The 19,950-nt window shown below is 36.6% G+C and overlaps 1 protein-coding gene across 2 annotated transcripts in view; it reads left to right on the forward strand.

The window, feature by feature from the left end:
* The first annotated feature begins 6 nt into the window (after positions 1 to 6).
* LOC114892286 (carbonic anhydrase 5B, mitochondrial-like) overlaps positions 7 to 19,950 on the forward strand; it is a 183,463-nt gene continuing 163,519 nt past the window's right edge. The window contains exons 1-2 of one of the 2 annotated variants that reach the window (XR_003792699.1): positions 28 to 187; positions 1,903 to 2,359. Coding sequence is in view for 1 of the 2 variants with exons in the window: in XM_029217018.1 (XP_029072851.1) it covers positions 46 to 187 (142 nt within the window). In the remaining variant the exon portion in view is untranslated. Of the gene's footprint in view, positions 188 to 1,902; positions 2,360 to 19,950 lie in introns of those variants that run through there. The other variant, XM_029217018.1, reaches the window with a different exon arrangement.

Raw genomic sequence — 19,950 nt, forward strand, 5'->3', positions numbered from 1 at the left:
GTTCCTTCAAGTTACTTGGGAGCTGAACAAGACTTCAAGCTAAAGATGGTGATGATGAGTCGCCTGAGGGTCATTCTTCAAGTCTCTCCATGCAAGGCACAGTGGAGAAGTTTCCAGATTCCAAGGTCCATGCTAGCAAGGCCCTTCAGCCTCTACACCTGCACTTACAGAACCTGGAACCGAGCCTGTGAGTACATGGCTGCCTGGAGAGAACAGAAGCCTGGTTGTTTCCTAACAGTCACATGTGTCTGCAGCTCTGATGTCAGTGGCATTCCAGACTGGGATTAGATGCCTTGAGAACTGAGAGCATAACCCATTATTTCTCTGTTTGTTCAAATATGGAAAGCCTTTTTCTCCCCTAGATTTATTGAGATATAACTGACCCAAGTCTAAGGTGTACATGATGATGATTTGATACACGTACATACTGTGAAATGATTACCACAGTACTGTGTGGAAAGGTGTTTTCTTCATCGATTTTGACTTGTTAAAATGATGTCATGCAGAAATAGGTCAAAGAAGTCCCAAGTTTCAAATACTTTGAACCTGTTCTTTATTGTTTTTTGTTAGCAGCTGTCTTTTTACTAAAATTGATCCACGGACTGCGAATTATTTCTGTGAGTCTGAACATTCTGGAATTTGCATATTCATGTCTGCAAGCAGTTCAGTAGCTTCATACTCTGGAATATTCCATCCCTCGTTACAAATTGCAGAAGAGGTGCTTCTAGCTGACCAGCTTGCCAGTGTGTGCTCCTCTGTGAACCCAGCAGATCAAGTGAGGCAGCAGATGGTCCTCCCTGACACCATGGTGCTACTGCCATGGGCGTGGGTCGTCCTGTGCTGTTGGGGTGGACTGTGCACTGCAGATGCTGCATGGCATCCCTAAGTGTCCCCTGTGGGGCCAAGTAACCCTGGTACAGAACCCCTGAGATGATCGGAGAGGATAATGTGTGTGTTGGTGGAGACATGAGTTTAATGAAATGGTTAAGCATATCTTTTAAGTAGTTATGTATTTTCCACCATTCACAGTGAATTCACACAGAGTTTTCCAGTGTTGGTTTGCTTACAGATTCTAGCTTTCTCAACTTTTCCTCCTTGGGTTTACTCTCTTTGACCCTATTTTGCACATTAAACAAGGAATTTATTAGTAATGCTAATCTAGCTAAATCTGTTGCCTTGAAACTGCTTCATAAATATATTTTTACTGTAAGTTTAATTTGTTTCCTCCGATATTGACTGTGTTCTCCTTAAACCTAACTGGTCTGAGTCATAATAAATTTCTGGTTGCTGGGTGCACTTGAGAAGATAATGTATTCTGCTGTTTTTGGATGGAATGTCCTATAATTATCAATTAAATGTATCTTGCCTATTGTGTCATTTAAAGCTTGTATTTCCTTATTAATTTTCTGTCTGGATGATCTGTCCACTGGTGTAAGTGAGGTGTTATAGTCCCCCACTATTACTGTGTTCCTGTCGATTTCCCCTTTTATGGCTATTAGCATTTGCCTTATATATTGAGTGCATATATATTTACAATAATTATATCTTTTTCTCATATTGATGTCTTGATCATTATGTAGACATAATGATCCTTCCTTCTCTCTTGTAAAACTCTTTATTTTAAAGTATTTTTTGTCTGATATGAATATTACTACTCCACCTTTCTTTTCATTTCTGGTTGCATGGAATATCTTTTTCCATCCCCTCACTTTCAGTCTGAATGTGTCCCTAGGTCTGAAGTGGGTCTCTTGTAGACAGCATATATATGGGTCTTGTTTTTGCATCCATTCAGCCAGTCTGTGTCTTTTGGTTTGAGCATTTAATCCATTCACATTTAAGGTAATTATCAATATATATGTTCCTATTCCCATTTTCTTAATTGTTTTGGGTTTGTTTTTGTAGGTCTTTTTGTTTTCTGTGTTTCCTGCTTAGAGAAGTTTCACCATACCTGTCCCATATTACGTATTATCCAACATCACAGTGCTGCAAGAGGGATCTTCTTTATCGTCGTCTGCTTTCTATGCTTGTGGGTGGTCAGCACCCATTTTCCAGTGATTTATTCTAGTGAAGTTCTGTTTATCATTCTGGGCTCAGGTAATCTGCTTGTTGTGCCAAATAAATAAATAAAATAAAACAGGATCACAAATGTTGAAAACTATATCTTCTCCCTGGCAATTCTCTCAAAGCATCTGAGGCAAATACCCATGCTTTATATCTCTTCACCACTGGCTGTGTCTAGCTCCTGCTCAGTACCTAGACTGTTACACATCTACACAAATTAACATTCAAATAAACCATATTTTAAATCTTCTGAGAGGGAGATACCTCATGACTCTGACCACCAGGGTTAAAAAAACAAAAAGAGTGACAGAAAAGAGCCTGTGGAGTAGGGATTCTGTAAAGTACCACATAGTAAATATTTCAGGTTCTGCAAAACATATGTTCTCTGTTGTAACCATGAATAGGCTTGGGCATGTGTTTATAAAACTTTAAATATGGGTCCTAAAATTAGAATTTTATGTAACAGTCTAGTGTCATAAAATATTTTTCATTTGATTATTTTTCAAAGATTAAAAATTGTGAAATCTTCCCTAGTTCTCAGGCTGAACAAAAATACACTATATGCCAATTTTGGCCTTAGTTTGCTGAGACCTGTTATAGAGATAAAAGCAGTTACCCCCATCCAATTGTATTTATAAACTCTTTATTTCCCCCATTGCAAATGTCATATCTTACCAGGTCAGCCTTGATTTGGGATCTGAAAACTCCATTTTATTTTCAACCATGTAGAGTTTCTCCTTGAAGAAATAGTTGGGAGAGACTTCATTTCTCCCTGGTTCTTAAATCATGAAACCAACGGACCACTATTTGGTTAAATTTAAAGTTGAATTTCAAACCAAAAGAAGATCTTTCAAAAATTTTAATGAAACTGCAGTAAATGTACACATTTTACCCAACTTGAACAAGATCACACACAAAAAAATCTGGAAAATGAAACAACTTATATAAATTTCATTTAGTTTGAGCTTTTGGAGAAAGAAGAAGATACAAGAAACACAAACACTGTTAAGTATAATTGTGGAAAGTCCACAATGACAGAAAATTGAAGTCATTCCACAGTGAAAGTTTCAAACATTTGACTGGGTGTTTAACATTTTCTGTGTCAGGACTTTGTCAAAGATCATGGGCAATGTTTTAAATCCTTTAAATTTCCTTTCCCACCGAACATCCACAGAAGTGTTATTTTTGTAAACAGTCTGTCTTTAATACATATAAAAAAGGAAATTGATATTTAAAGTAACTCTTAAATGCTACAATGAATTGTATGGGACTTAACATCAGAGTTACCAGTTTAGTAAACATTAGCCTTTGAGTATTGTAAATGTTTACATTAGAAATCAAAGAGTTGAGAGCATCTCATAGGAGCCATCAGGCTTTAAATTGCCAGAAAGAGCAGGTATTTAGAGAGAAAGATAAGGGCAAGGCTGTATTTCCAGATTTTAGTAAGTTTAAATATTATTTACAAAATTTGGAATTGACTGAGACAGGACTATTATATTCAAAGCATGACATTTGACATCAGCCCATATGTTACATGTTGTAAAAAATGCTGTTTGGAGTTTAGACGTATACAGCTGAGGAATTTTTTCAGCATTTTATTTATTCTGGCAAATAAATGTAGGGATCATTTCATTCGGAAGTTTAAGAGGCAAAAAATTTCTGGGGAAACTATGAAGCTATACTATATATTCATAGAATTGAAGTCTTAGCTGTAATCCATAGGTGCTAGGAGTCTAAGATTTTGCTGTAAAAATTGGGCATTAGGGTTTGGGCAGTAGGAATTGGAGGGAAAAGGTGAAAGGAGAAAAGGTAAGATTTGGTAACAGAATGAATACACAGAAGCAAAAGTCAAAGATAATTCTAAGATTTTCATCGGGAAGTCTCCAATTATAGAAAACAGAAAAAAAAATCACCTTTTTGGAAAAATAAAGAGTCCAGTCTTATATATGTATAGCTATAAATTAGAGAAACAATTTCAAAATGCAATGCTGTGTATATCTGGACACATGAAACTAGTAGGACTCATAAGAACTTGGGACTGATTCACAATAAAAGATATTTATCTACAATCAAATTATATTATGTGAGTGGTAAATTTTTTAAGTTTATGATAAGAAACCCTGGACTATTTTTGAAAATTAAAAAAGATTTGGAGTTACTAATCAATAATAATATACCTTCTGAGATTGCATATGCTTCACTGTGTTAAGATATAATAATACTGAAAATGTTAAAAAGAATGGGAATGCATAGAAATCTGTAAATTTATTGGCACCAAATCCTGTTGAAGAAAAATGGCATTTATTTCCAAGGGTAAGGGGCAGCCTTGGCCTTTGATATAGACATGGTCCCTCTAAGGACCAAGGCAGTGAATCCTGGCAGACAGTGTGCTATATCAAGCTGTCCCTGGAATTGTATTAGAAACGTCCCTTTATCTATCTCAATACATTTTTCTTTGCTGTTCTCATTGCTTGGACTACTATTTGCAGTGATCTTTACATGGCTGGGGACTTCTCATCTCTCACGTCTCAGCTGAAATATCTCATTATAGAGATCTTTTCCTCACCAGAATACTTGAGGTTGTATTCAGAATTCTTAATCTGTAGTGTACACTCAGATTACCTGGAAATTGAGTTATAAAGCAGATTCTGACTCTGCAGTTCTGGGATTTGAACTGAGGTTCTTCAATTCTAACAAGCACCACTGAGGTGCTGAGGGGTCAGTACACCTGGAGTGGGAATGGAAGCTCCATACACATGTACCTATTATTTACACTATGCATCTCTTCCATCTGGCTTTTCCAAGTTATATCCTTTATAATAAATTGTAAAACATAAGTGAAGTGTTTCCTTGAGTTCTGTGAGACAACTTAGCAAGTTATTAAATCTGAGGAGCAGGTTGTGAAAATCCTCCAACTATATAGACACATAGGAAAAAAGTGTGGGTGACCTGGGGACCCAGTATTTGTGACTGGCATCTGAAGTGAGAATTTTGAAGTGAGCCCTTAAACTGTAGAGTCTGATGCTAACTCCAGGTAGTGAGTATCAGAATTGAACTGAATTATAGGACACCCAGTTAGTGTCCAGTAAATCAAAGAATAGGTGGTGGTGGTTGTTGTTGGAAAATACTCAAGAAAAACATTAATAGAATTAAAGAAAAAATCATGATCATTTCAATTGATGTAATAAACCCTTTTTTTCCAAGTCCAATACTAGTTCATGATAATGATGTTCAGAAAACTCTGAATGAAAGGGACTTCCTCAACATAATACAGGGCATTTATCAAAAACTACTAGCTAGTGTCATAGTGACACTAAAGTACAGAAAGATTTCCCCAAGGTCAGAAACAAGACAGGAATGTCTGCTTTTATTACAAGTACATAACTTTGTACTTGAATTTATAGCTAGAAAAATTAGATGTGAGAAAAATAAAAGTCATCCTAATTTGAAAGGAAGAAGTAAAACTGTGTTCACAGGTGACATAATCCTATATGCAGCATATGCAAACAAATCCACAGAAAGTTGCTAGAGCTAATAAATTCAGCAAAGTGTGTGGTACATAATACACAAATATCAGCAGTGTTTACATACACCACCAGTGAAAAATCAGAAGATATAAAGAGGGCAATTTCATTTACAATTGAATCTAAAAGAATAAAATACCCACAAATAAATGTAATGAAGAAGGCGAAAGTCTTGTACTCTAACAACTACAAAATACAGCTAAAAGAAATTAAAGATCTAAGTAAATGGAAAAACATCTCATGTTCATTAATGGGAAGAGAATACTGTTCAGATATCAATAGTGCCCAAGATGATCTATAGATTAGATGGAAAATTTACCACTATTTTTGGAAAAACATAAAACACATTTCACAAATTGATATGGAATTGCCAGGGGTCCTGAACAACCAAAACAACTTGAAAAAGAAAACTTTGGAGGATGTACACTTCATGATTTCAAAACTTACTATAAAAATTTGATAAAGCAGAGTGTTATAGGTATACAAATAAAATTATACAAAAATGTAATAGAATTGAACACCAAGAAATAAACTGATATGTCCAATGTCCAATTCGTTTTTAACAAAGTTACCTAATCAATTCAATGTGGGAAGAATAATGTCTTCAACAAATGGTGCTAGGACAATTAGATTTCCTTATACAAAAGAATGACGTTGAACACATACATCACACCATATATAAAAATCAATTCAAATTGGATAATCTAAATAGAAGAGCTAAATTTATAAAATTATCAGAAGAAAATATAGGGATAAATCTTCATGACCTTGGTTTCTGCAATGGATTCTTACATATGATACCAAAGGTGAAATAATAAAAGAAAAAAGTGACAAATTGGACTTCATGAGAATATAAAACTTTTCTGCATTAAAGGATACTTTCAAAAAAATAAAAAGACAGCCTACTGGATGGCAGAAAATACTTGCAAATCTGATAAAAGATAAATGTCCAGAATACATTAAAACTCTTAAACTTCAACAACAAAAGGACAAACTGATTTTAAAATGATTATTTTGAATAATCATATCTCCAGAGAAGATGTAAAAAGGCCAAGAGCATATTAAAATCATTAGTCATTTAGAAAATATAAATCAAAACCATAATGAGATAACACTTCATAGTCACCTAAAAGGCTATAATAAAATAAAATAATTAGTGTTGACAAGAAAGTAGTTAACTGGAAACTTCATATAGCACTATTGGGAAGGTAAAATGTTGCAGCCCCAGTGCACCACAGGAAAGCAGTTTGGCAGTTCCTCTAAACATAGAATTAACACGTTACCCAACAATTCCAGCCCTAACAATAGACCTGAAAGATTTGGAAACAAGGATTCAAACAGATACTTGTTTGCTGATGTCACTGCAGCACTATTCACAATAGCCAAAAAGTAGGAACAACCCAACTGTCCATTGGCAGATGTATTAAAAAAATGGCTATATCTATACCATGGAATATTATTCTGTTACAAAAGGTAGTATAGTTCTTATACATGCTTCAATATGGATGAACCTTGAAAATGTTATGCTAAGAAAAATAAGATAGACATAGAACAAATACTGTGTGAGTCCACTGATATAAAATAGCTATATAGTTGACACTTAAGCAACACTGGTTTGAACTGTGAGGGTGCATTTATACTCAGATTTTTTTTCAGTAAGTACATATACAGTACTTCACAACCTAGTATGCAAAGCAGACATTAAAGTTATAGGCAGATTTTCAAGTGCATGGAGCGTCTGCACCCCTAACCCCTGTTTTGTTCAAGACTTAAGTGTATAGGGAAATTTATAGAGAAAGAAGGTTGATTCCATATTACCAGAGGCTGGAAGAGGGGAAAATGGAATATTATTTCTTAACGATTGCAGAGTTTCTGTTTGGTTGATTGAAAATGCTATGAAAGGAGATACTGGTACTAGCTGGCTAACTGTGAACATAGTTAGAGCACTAAATTTCACACTTAAAAATAGTTAAAATGGAAAACTTTTATAAATATATGTGTGTCTCTCCATAATAAAAAAATTGCTTTACAAAAAAAAGAAGTAAAGAAAAAAAAGAGGAAAGAAAGGAGGGAAGGGAGGGAGGGAAAGAGGAGGGAAGGGTAAGGATTGAAAGAAAAAGCTTTCAAAAGAAGCAGAAACTGTGGTAACTAGGTCCTAGTATACCACAAATCTTCATGAATAAGCCCTGGGTGTCTCTAATATGATTCTAAATTCATAATATAATCTTGTTTTTGCCAGAGAGCTAGCTGTTTAATAAAATGTACTCTATAAAAATTAAGCATTTTGAAAATAACTTGTAACTAACTAAGCAGAATAGCCTACTCCCTTGTTTACCAAAAAGAAAAATGAAAGAGATGGAAAGAAAGGACTGAGCAAACTGTGCCTTTGAAAGCACAGACTGTAAGGGGAATCACACTCTGCTATTTCTAGTCTTGTGTGGGTGTGAAGATAACAGACCTCTGGAAACAGCTGTTTAACAGCAAAATGTGAGAATTCTCCTGGGACTCAAAGACCCACCCTCTACAGTGAACCAAGGGAAATTCCTGAGAGTTGGGGGAGTTCAATGATTTAAACCATTTGAAATGGGGATTCAGCAGTGAGGTTTGATTGAGCTGTAGTATTTAGCTAGGCTTTGCTCCCTCTATTCAAAAAAATGAGTCCAGGAAACTGAAAAGCCAAACTAGACACAGACATGGTGTACTTTCCGGAAGAATAACTATCCTCAAAGCCACTTCTGCAAGGATCCAGACACCCTCTGGAGGTCTGACAATCTGCCTACTTCAGGGAATAAACAGGCTTGCATGGTGAGATTATTGACCCCATGCAGAACATGGGTGGGATTTGTCCCAGGAAGGCACCATAAGAGTCCAGCTTCATCACAAATTTTCATACCCAGCAGGATTCCTAACATGCCATAAGCCAGCTCTCCTGGAGCCTGGGGATTGACAGTGTTAACCCCTGTGACACCATCCTGTTACCTCACTCACTGTGCACAAGCTAATCAAATACCCTGGGACACCCCTCCCTTACCTGTCCTTTAAAAATGCTTTCCTGAAACCCAATGGGCAGTTTGGGTCTTTTGAGTATCAGGTGTCCATACTTCTTGCTTGGCACTTGCAATAAATGCTGCACTTTCCTTCAGTACAACCTGGTGTCAGTAGGGCATATGGGTGAACAAACCCAAGTTTGGCTCAGTAACAGATATAGCGATGGGTAAACCAGACATATTCCTGCTGTAGGGAGCAGATAACACAGAGAGGAATATTGACTTATTCAGCCAATTAATGGCTGAGAAAGAGGGGGATGCTTATATTACCCAAATTCAAGGACTGCTTCTAAATTCCTATAAATATAGGAATTTATCATTAAATTTTATTAATGATAAAAGGTGGTGGAGACACCTGTCCCCAGAAATATGAGACACCAATGTTCCCAGAAGACAGCCTAATTATACATATCCAAAGGTCAGGATAATTCAGAGTTAAATAATGTTGATGATCCAGGCTGAGACAGAATTTGAATTTATGCCTGCAAACTCCTCCCACACTTTTTAGTTTTCCACTCTGAGTGTTCTGTAAACAGCTGCTAGAACAAGAAAACAAACACTCCTCCCCCCAAATTACTTACAGTTAAATTTAGTGAGAAAAGTAACATCTTGGGAAGCTACCACTTAACAAGTAGTGTTAAGTGATGCTTAAGTTGACTGTAAATTCCATAGGAAATAGCAACTTAATGACAAGACTACAACTTTTGGGATTACAAATGAGGGTTCTTATCCTCTATTTATTAGATGATTTTTCAGTTTCTTTAAACAACAACATTAAACTAGCTCCTTTCAACCCTAATATTCTTTGATTTTAGTAATTTGAAAGTATTTTTCTCTACAACACTCAGGGGAATATTGATGTAAGTTCAAATCTTTAAAAATTATTTTATTGAATACTTGGGGTGAAGTGGTGGAGTGGAAGTTAACACCATGTTAAATAGCATAAATTCAACTGAGCAACACTTGAACAACTTATCACAGTAAAAAACAATTGGTCTTCCTAAATTGGAATTGCTGTGGGAGAAGTTCAAGGAAATTAGGGATAGGGTTACAGAACTTCCCTTTCAGAGCCCCACTGAAAACAATTTGTGTAGAGATAATAAACAATAGAGAAATTACAGACACAATCTTTTCTTCAAGGAGAACAATAACTATGTATTGACTGCTTTATTTACTGTCACTCAAAATAGAGCATTTATGCTTTGGAATTTAGTTATGTAATGTTTCATTGGTAATTGGTTATAGGAATCTGAATCCTGAAATGCACATACATTCTCCTGTTCTTCTAAAAAGAACATGGAATATATCAGTTGCAGGGTTTTCTTCTTCCTTTTCTTCCACCCTCTCTTCTTCTGATGAAATTGATCCCAGAGAAAGACCTCAAGTTTGTTGCAGAGTCAATGCAGGAAATGTGAGAGTGGAGAGCAGAGATCAGAATGAGGCACAGGGGTATCACCCAAGAGGACACCTCGCAGGAGAGCCGGGTAGCCTGGAGTGATTCATCTTTTTGAGGCTATACAGCAAGACGAGAATGATGACTGACCATTTACACACCCGGCCGCCTTCCCATCTGAGTCAGCTGCTGGCTTTCTTCCTAGTTGTCAGGAAATCCAATTCCATCCAATTTGTTATGGACAACTGTTCAGATCACCCAGGCAGCCTTCTCAGTTTCTTCTTGGCTGGAGACACGAGGATGGTCAAAGGCTGAATGGATGTGCATGTGTCCTCCTGTCTATCACTGATGGGATGATCCTGATAGTTAGGCCTTCAAGAGGTCATGGGCTGTCTTTGATGGATTCATCTCTGATGCCTGGACATCCCAAAGGTTCAGAGATGCTAAGTCAGTTCTGAAGACACAAGGGCTAATGCTGTGAAACAAAAATGGGTGAAATGTCACTGCCATGTCAGCAAGGATGCAGTGGAATAGTCAGGGAAACACGCAGTTCTTAAAATTCTAATGCAGATCTTCTATTGGCAAGATCCTTCTGATAAAGCAATGAATAAACAATATGTAATTTCTTCACAAACCAAATAATTGTACCACATATTTATCAGAAAGGAGCAATGTGATGTTAACTCCACAAAAAATCTCATTTTACTAATATCTATACTAATAAATAGTTCAGATCTGTGTTGGTCCAACCCAAGGCTGTTTAATTACTCAAATAGGAAATTCCATTCTCCTTTATATGGCCTCCTGGACCTTAAAAAACTTATTACATTTCCTGTGATTTTATTAAACACTTTACTTTTAAAATAATTCTCATTTAATTTTCACATGAAACTTGAATGGAAGATCTTTTTATCACTTGACAGATGAGGATACCAAAGTTTACAAATATAAGTAACATGCTCAGCCGTGAGTTATAGAGCTGAGATCCAAACCCAACTGGACCCTAAGGTCTCCAGGAAACCATAAGGCCCTGCATTTTAATGGAGGGGGAGTCTAATTACCACTGTTTCATGGACAAGGACCATATATCAAAGGGACTCCACTGCCCAGTAAAAGAGATCATTAATCCCCACAACCTCAAATAAAGGAAGGACACTCAGGTCAGACAGTGTCTTCAGTATGGCTGTCATTCATTAGCAGTACCCATGCACAGATATGGCCTGAGCTGTCTGCAGAATTCCTTCCCTACAGCTACCATCTGGATGTTACGGGCTGGGAGATTGCTGATTATCTCTTTTGGAAAAACCTAAATTCATAACTTGGTGTCTTAGAATTTGCTTAGGAGAAATCAGAGTATTACACAGAACCTTCATCTGTTCCCCTAGAGATAAATCCTCTCAGGTCATGTCTCAGCAGATTTGCTTTGAAGCCCTCAACTTCTTTTAACAGAGTCTTTTGGATGCAAGAAACAAATGCTCCTTCAGACTACTAAAATAAGAGAGGTTGGGTATTGGAATGCCCCTGGCACAGGTAAGGGAAATAGAGGGTCACAGATGCTGAAATAGTTCTCTGTCTCAGAGCCTGCAGGTGGAGGAGTATTCTAGAATTCAGGCTGCTCTCCCAGCCCTGGGGTCTTCATTCAAGTTCTATACCACGAACACAACCTAGCTAGTCTCCACAGATCACCTCAGCTGTCTTTCTGCACCTCAAACTGGCAGATTTTTTCTATATTACTGGTTCCAATTCCTGAAAGATAAACCTAAGTGGCACAATTAATCTATTCCCAGCAGGCCCATCCTGGGTCTCTTGCCAGCCTATGAGTTCACTGATTCCTGGTCCTATTTATGTGCAAAGAACAGCCTAATCCAGCTTCCTCCTCAGACTGAAGAGGAGTTTCAATGAAGTAATTTTCAGTTAGAAGAAGGTAATTGGCATTGGCAGGCAATGTGTTTGAGCAGTCTGTGACAATCAAGCAAGCAAGAATCTCAGAAGTGTGTTCCTTAGGAATTTTACTAGTAGGCTGTCATAGAGATTGTGTAGAGGGATAAGGAGGAAGGAAGAAAGTGCTAGAAGAAGAGAGAAAAGTCTACTTGGCAACTTCCTTAGCCTATCTAGAGGTGGAAAAGAACATGGACACTGATTAAATTCCACCTACAGACCATCCCTGTGTTAAGCATTGCAAAAGCAAATAATGAGTCCTCTGTAGCACATATCATGTGTCAGGCAATGTAGGACACCACTTTACATTTAAAACCTCATTTATGCATCTCAATAAGTTTGTTTTTATTTTTTATTTTATTTTTGGCTGCATCGGGTCTTAGTTGCAGCATGTGGCATCTTCGTTGAGGCATGCGGGATATCTTGTTGCTGTGCATGGGCTCTTTGTTGTGCTGCGTGGGCTTTTCTCTAGTTTTGGTGTGTGGGTTTTCTTTTCCTAGTTGAGGCGTGTGAGCTCAGTAGTTGAGCACACAGGCTTAGTTCCCCGAGACACGTAGGATCTTAGTTCTCTGACCAGGGATCATACCCGCTTCCCCTGCATTATAAGGTGGACTATTTACCACCGGACCACCATAGAAGTCCCTCAATAAATTTTTGAGAAAGGTACTCTTACTATGGACACTTTACAGATAAGGAACTGAGACAGAGAGGTAAACAAACCTAGGCCACATAATTTTTTAAAGTGGCATAACTGGGATTTGAAGCACATTTCCGAAGTTTGTGTTTAACCAGACTTTAACTGGTTAAACACTGTGGTTCCTCTCCATTCTTTTGAACACTGTCATTTAATTCCCAAAAACTCTCTGACATAGTCATAGTTACATTTAACATATGAAGATATCAAATCTCAAACAGGCCAAGTGATTTTCTTAGAGCTAAGCCATTAACTGGAAACACACAATTTATCACCTCTACCATTTTGAAGTGTATAGTAGTGTTAACTATATTCAGATTATAATGCAGCAAATCTCTAGCATCTTTTCATCTTGGAAAAACAAAAATCAGTATCTATGGAATAACTCTCTGTTTCCCCCCTCACCTCTGCCCCTAGCAACCACTATTCTATTTTCTGTTCGTTACTTTAGTTACAGTCTATGGATAGCAATGTTATTGGCTAGGAATGCCTGACACACTCACTTGAGCCCCTATTACTTCTACCAGGGCCACCACAGCCATTGCCCCCACTGCGGCCATGTTGTGGCTGGACCAGCTCTTGTGGTTCTTATTAAGATCTCAGGACACACTTCAGCAAAAAACTGTAGGGAATTTTGAAGGACAAGATTTATTACTCAGATCCTGCAGGGTACACAGCATGCCAGGGGCTACACAGTGAAGTCACAGGTAAAGAGAGAGAGTGTGTGGGGACATGTAGCTCTGCCTTTATTGGGATCAAGGGTGAAGTGTCTAAGGTTTTGTTGGTTCTTCCTTTGTGGGCTATTTTAAAGCATAGGAGTGGGAATTAGAAGGACGGGAGAAGCAGGGTCAGTTACTAGGGTTTTCTAAAAGACAAATTTCATGGGTGGGGATAGCCTAAATTCATATCTGGTTGTTTTGGCAGTAGTTGTGTCATATAGCTGGCATTATGTTTATTTAAGATAGATGTCTTTTGAAATAGATGCCTGAGCAATCAAAAGCTTAAAATCGGGCACTTACATTATAATCAAAAAGCTTAGTGCCAGGCACTTATACCACACTTTTTCTGAGTTTGACTAAATTAATTTTCTCATATAAGTGCAATCATACAGAATTTATTTATTTTTTGTAATTGATTTATTTCACTTAGCATAATGTCTTCAAAGTTTATCTATGTTGAAATATGTGACAGGATGTGATGGTTAATTTTTTGTGTCAACTTGACTGGGCTAAGGTATGTCCAGAGAGCTGAGAAAACATTACTCTGGGTGTGTCTGTGAGGGTGTTTCTGGAAGAGGTTAGTCAACTGAAGGCTGGAGTAGAACAAAAAGATGGAGGAAGGATAAATTTGCTCTTTGCTTGAGCTGGCCCTCAGACATATTCTTCTGTCCACAGACATCAATACTCCTGGGTGCTGGACATTAGAACTAACACCTGAATCTTCACCATAGCCTCCCCTGTTTCTCAGGCCTTTGTTTTTGGACTAGAACTACACCACAGCTTTCCTGGGCCTTCAGCCTGCAGATAGTAGATCATGGACTTTTCAGCTTCTGTAATTACATGAGCCAATCTCTCATGTAATTGACTCATAATCTGTTTCTAAATATCAATATCTAAATCTCGATATATATAAATCTTATTTGTTCAGTTTCTTTGTAGAACTCTAAGATACAGGATAGCCTATTTGAAGGCTGAATGTACATTTTGTATGTACATTTTCTTATTCATTCAACTATCAAAGGACATTAGGATTGATTTCACTTCTTAGCTATTATAAATAGTGCTACAATAAATAGTGTGCAAATATCTCTTATAGATTCTGCTTTCAATTCTTTTTTATTTATACCTGGAAGTGGAATTGAAGTGTAATATGGTCAACCTGTTTTTAATGTTTTGAGGAACCTCTAGATGGTTTCCATAGCAGCTGCACCATTTTATATTTCTACCAACAGCACACAAGTGTTCTAATTTCTTGACATTCTCATCAACATTTGTTACTGTTTTTTTTTTATAGCAACCATCCTGATGGGTGTGAGGTGATGTCTTATTGTAGTTTTGATTTGCATTTCCCTGATGATTAGTGATTTGAGCCTCTTTTTATGTGCTTATTGGTTATTTGTATACCTTCTTTGGAGAAATGTCTATTCAAGTCCTTTGCCTATATTTTAATCTGTTATTTGTGTATATGTGTGTATGTGTGACTGAATTGTAGGAGTTCTTTATATGTTATTGAAAGTCACTGCTTATCTAATACATGATTTGCAAATATTTTCTTTTTCTCCATTGATTGCCTTTTCACTATGTTGATTATTTCCTTTGGTGTACGGAAGCTTTTAAGTTGGATATAGCCCCACTTGTCTATTTTTGGTTTTGTTGCCTTGCTTTTGATGTCATATTCAAGACATCATTGCCAAAGCCAATCTCATGAAGATTTTCTTCTTTTTTGTCTCCTGTCACAGTTTTTTACTTAAAGTTTTTTTCCCCCAGAAACAGGTATGGTTATTTCTTCTCCCTTGTCTTAATATTTGCATGGAATATTTTTTTCATTTTTTCACTTTTAATGTATGAGTGTCCTTAAAGGTAGAGTAAGTCTCTAGTAGACAGCATATTGTTGGAATTTGAAAAATCTATTCAGCCAGTATATGTCTTCTGAGTAAGGAGTTCAATGAATTTACACTAAAAGTAATTATTGATAGGGAAGGAATTAATATTGTCATTTTGTTCATTGTTTTCTGTAATTCTTTTAGCTATATTATTTTTAGATTATATTCTTGATATCTGCTTTATGGTGTCCATGTCTCTTATACTCTCTTCACTTCATTCTTATTTTCTTTTTGCTGGTTTGATTCAATAATTTCAAATGACTTGTTTTCACATTCGCTCATTATGTCTTCTGCTTGATCCAGTCTGTTCTTTAATTACAATAGTGTATTTTTCAATTCTTTTATATTCTTCAGCTACAAAATTTGTTTGGCTCATTTTATAGCTCTGGTCTCTTTTCAATAGTCTCATTTTGTCCCTGCATCAATGCTTTAATTTTATTTAGTTGTCTATTTGTATTCTCTTTTAACTCATGAGCATCTTTAAGATGCATATTTTGAACTTTTTCAGGTAATTATTAATCTCAATTTTAGGGCTATTCTCTGGTTTTATTTTGTTTCTTTGATTTGGGCATATTTCCCTGTTTCTTTTTATGCTTTGTAATCTTTTATTGAGATTTGGGCATTGACAAAACAGCCATTTCTCCCGGTCTTAATGGACTGGCTTCATAAAGGGGAAGAACTTTATCAATTAAGAGATTCTGGGCGTTCTCAGACTTTTTCTAGGATATATTATCTCTGTGCTTGTGCATTTAATTTCCCAGTTAAAGAGGTCTGTCCCATATTTCTTTATGACAGTGCATAATTTCTTATTGTCCTAGTGTGTGTTTGTGGTACTGCAGATTCTCTGGTGCTATATCAAACCCTTGTTCACCTTTGTTCTTGGTGACCTCCAGGTGTCCAAAGTATACTGCTGTTCCCTTCAGTGCTCCAGTATAGGTGAGACAGAAACCAGTTCCCAAATGTAGAATGTTGGATGCATATTCTACTCTTTTCTTATTCTCCCATGAAAGAAGTCAAGAGATGGACGTTTTCTCCCAAATGCAGCACACTGTGTAGGTAGGAAGGGGTTATTGTGGGTAAATGTTATAAGCTTTCTTACTCACCTTGATGCAGGTCTTCTTGGGTTTGTTTTCATGTGCTATGCTGCAACTTCTTAGTTGGTTTCTGGAATTTTCACAAAGTCAAATTGGTCCATATATTGTTGTTAAGTTGGTGTCTCCCAGGGCCTGAGGCTTTCTTTTCCACCATCTTACTGACATCACTAGTCAATTTTCTGGTTTTTTTGGAGCGATCAAATGTCTGACTGTTTTAGCTCTTGATAAGTTTCCACCAATGAATCTAAGAGCTTCTATGTTTAAAAATTTCTCACAAGAGTGACTAAGAATTACACTTAGATGAACAGAAGTGAAGAAGCAAATAGGTTTCCTATGCAGTTTGGTCTGTCCATTGCATTTTTTCATTTGGTCTGTAATTTTATAATGTGATACAAATGTGATCCAGTCCATACTTTCCATTGTTTAGATAACTGAACTTTTATCAGATAAAGAATAAGAAGAAAGACTGAGATTTTGCAGGCATGTCTTGGCCCATTTTCTTTTATTAATTTAATTTTGTACTATCCATTGCATACTTTTTTGTGCCAGAAAATCCTAGAACAAATGCTTCAAATTCTGAAATGTGCTCCACCCTATTCAAAGACAGACTACCAAAGGGTCATTAGGATAATGAGGAGGACATTCTGGACATAAACCCCTGAGTATAGGCAGAATTAAGTCCAAACCCAAGTCACAAAGAAATTCAGTTCTGAGACACTTTATAAATGTTTTAAGAGCTCCAAAAGCATGTTTGTATAAGAACAATGACTTAATGGGTGGTATGCTTCCAAACTAGCTTTCTAAAGTTTTTTCATTAAGGGGCAGTAAACTTTTCCCTCATCCTAGCCACAGTCTCAGTCCTTGGCTGAGAAAGTGGGGAGGTGAAGGTAAGCATATGGGGGTTCCAGGTCACTGGGGCCCAACTGTACCCCTAGTGCACTCTAAACTGAATTACAAATGCCAGCACCTCAGCTTTTTGCCTGATAGCTCTCTTCTGTGGTCCAAGCCGGCCCTACCCACTGTAGACTGCATGTACCAGAGAAGCACTCTGGCTCCAGAAAGAGCTCTCCAGCAGTGAGCAACCTCCCATAACCTTTAGGAGGGAGAAGTCTGTGACATATTCTACACTGGCACCCTGTGTTCCCCAGTGAGACTGAGCTCACTGAGGAAACCCAAAGGGAGGTAGGGGGACTGTGAAAGTGTAAGTCGCAAGGAGTGTGGGCACACTCCTCCATGCACTGGTCTCTAGTCTTCACACACAAACCCACATACCAACCCATTCTCAATGACCATTCTCCAACATTTCAGTAACACTTAGCAAAGCACCAAATTACAATAACTACAGCAGGAAGACATTTAAGGAATACACTGTGTTTTTAAAAAATAATGGAGTAAATATGCCCAGGTCTATGCTTTTTGGAAATAATACAACACACAAATTGAGTGCAGTAATTTACTGAAGTTGTCAAGTAGTCTTATTCAGTTAGGAAGTTTTAATATCAGTACTTAATTGTATTTATTTTTCTATCAGTCTATTTTTCCCTCTTTCAGTTGAAGCAGCCATACTACCCTCGTTTTAACAGAAGTAAGAAATGGGATAAAGGAAGAAATACCATTTTCTCCCATGGTCTTTGAGGATGTGTTATTTACTGTATTCACCATTTTTATAGTACTCCTTCCTCATGTCTCCCTCCCTCTAATCATGTCATTCCCAGTCCTACACCTAACTATATCACAGTCACTTTTACATAGTGGTCCCACCTCTGCTTTTGCTGCTTTTTACCACCCAAAATGTGGATATAATATCTTCACTTCATACAAGGGGATCATGGAAAGTCAAACTTATCTACCCCACACTATGCTTAATTTCTCAGTTTTTTACTGTTGAGTATTATGTTGGCTGTGGGGTCATCATAAATGGCCTTTATTATGTTGAGATAAGTGCCATCTATACACACTGTGATAAGAGTTTTTATCATAAATGGATGTTAAATTTTTAAAAAATCCTTTTTCTGCATCTATTGAGATGATTGTGTGATTTTAATCCTTGCTTTTGTTAATGTGGTGAATCACACTGATTCATCTATGAATGTTAAACAACCCTTGTAACCATGAAATAAATCTGACTTGACATGGTTTATGATTCCTTTATATATCATTGGATTAATCTGCTAATATTTTGTTGAGGATTTTTGCATCTATAGTCATCAAAGATTTTGGCCTATAATTTTACTTTTGTTATGTCTTTGTCTAGTTTTGGCATCAGAGTAACAATGGCCTTGTAGAATGAATTTGGATGTGTTTTATTCTCTTCAATTTTTGGAATAGTTTCAGAAGGATTGATATTAGCTCTTCTTTACCTCTTTGGTAGAATTTCCCTGTGAAGCTGTCCCATTTTGGAATTAATTTGCTTGGAGGTTTTTTTTGTTTTTTTTTTTTTAAATTGAATTCAACTTCACTTCTAGTGATTGGTCCATTCAAAGTGTTTCTACTTGATTCCATCTTGGCAGTTTGTACATTCCTAGAAAAATGTTCCTTGTTCTACTTTGTCCAATTTGATGGCATATAACTCTTCATAGTATTCTCTTATGATTTTTTGTATCTCTGTGGTATCATTGTTATTTCTTCTCTTTCATTTCTTAATTTGTTTATTTGTGCCTTCTCTTTTCTTTTTGGTGAGCCTGGCCAAAGGTTTCTGAATTTTGTTTATTTTTTCATAAAGCCAATTCTTTGTTTCATTGATCTTTTCTATTGTTTTTTATCTCTATCTCATTTATTTCCTCTCTGATCTTTGTTATTTCCATTTTCTGCTGACTTTGGGATTTATTTCTTCTTTTCTTTTCTAATTTTTTTAAGTAGTAGGTTAGGGTGTTTGTTCAAGATTTTTCTTGTTTCTTGAGGAAGACCTGTATTTTTATAAACTGCCCTCTTGGAACTGCCCTTCTTGCATCCCAGAAATTTTGGAAAGTTGTTTTTCCAAAATTAGAATTAGAATTCTACTAACCATATATAGTTTGTGGTATTGTTTTTGATCTCTATCTTATTTATTTCCTCTCTGATCTTTATTTTTTCTCATTCTAATCTTTGTTCATTTTCTTTTTGCAGATCTCTTACCACCCAGCTACTAACTCAATGCTTCTCTCCACAGTTGCCAGGTCAGCTTTCAATATGTGAAACTTCCAGGGAATTTTCAGATGAGGGAAATGAAGGGGTTCACAACATGCCACTGCATAATCTGTCACTTTGGCATCTGGATTAGTTTGACCTGAAGGCAATTGGGACCCAGAAGACTCTATATTTCTGTCTTATGAGCCTAAAATAAAGTATAAATTTCCTTTTTTCCAGAGGAAATCTAACACATTTAAAAAGAAAATTTCCGTTACAAAAGATATCTATACCAGAAAGAGAGCTACTCCCAGATACAACTTTTTTTTTACCCCAAGGAGACTCTAATATGTGTAACAAGGTAAGTTTTATTTACAATATACTTCCTCCCCACACCTTCTCAAAATTTGCCTCCCTCCATTTAGAAGTTCCAAACCCCAAACTCTTTTCTTAGCTCACAGTACTATGTAAGTCTCAATCATCTGGCTATCT

This window comes from Monodon monoceros, unplaced genomic scaffold, assembly GCF_005190385.1.
Source record: "Monodon monoceros isolate NGI ecotype Baffin Bay Population unplaced genomic scaffold, NGI_Narwhal_1 Contig174_ctg1, whole genome shotgun sequence".
NCBI classification, from domain to species: Eukaryota; Metazoa; Chordata; class Mammalia; order Artiodactyla; family Monodontidae; genus Monodon; species Monodon monoceros.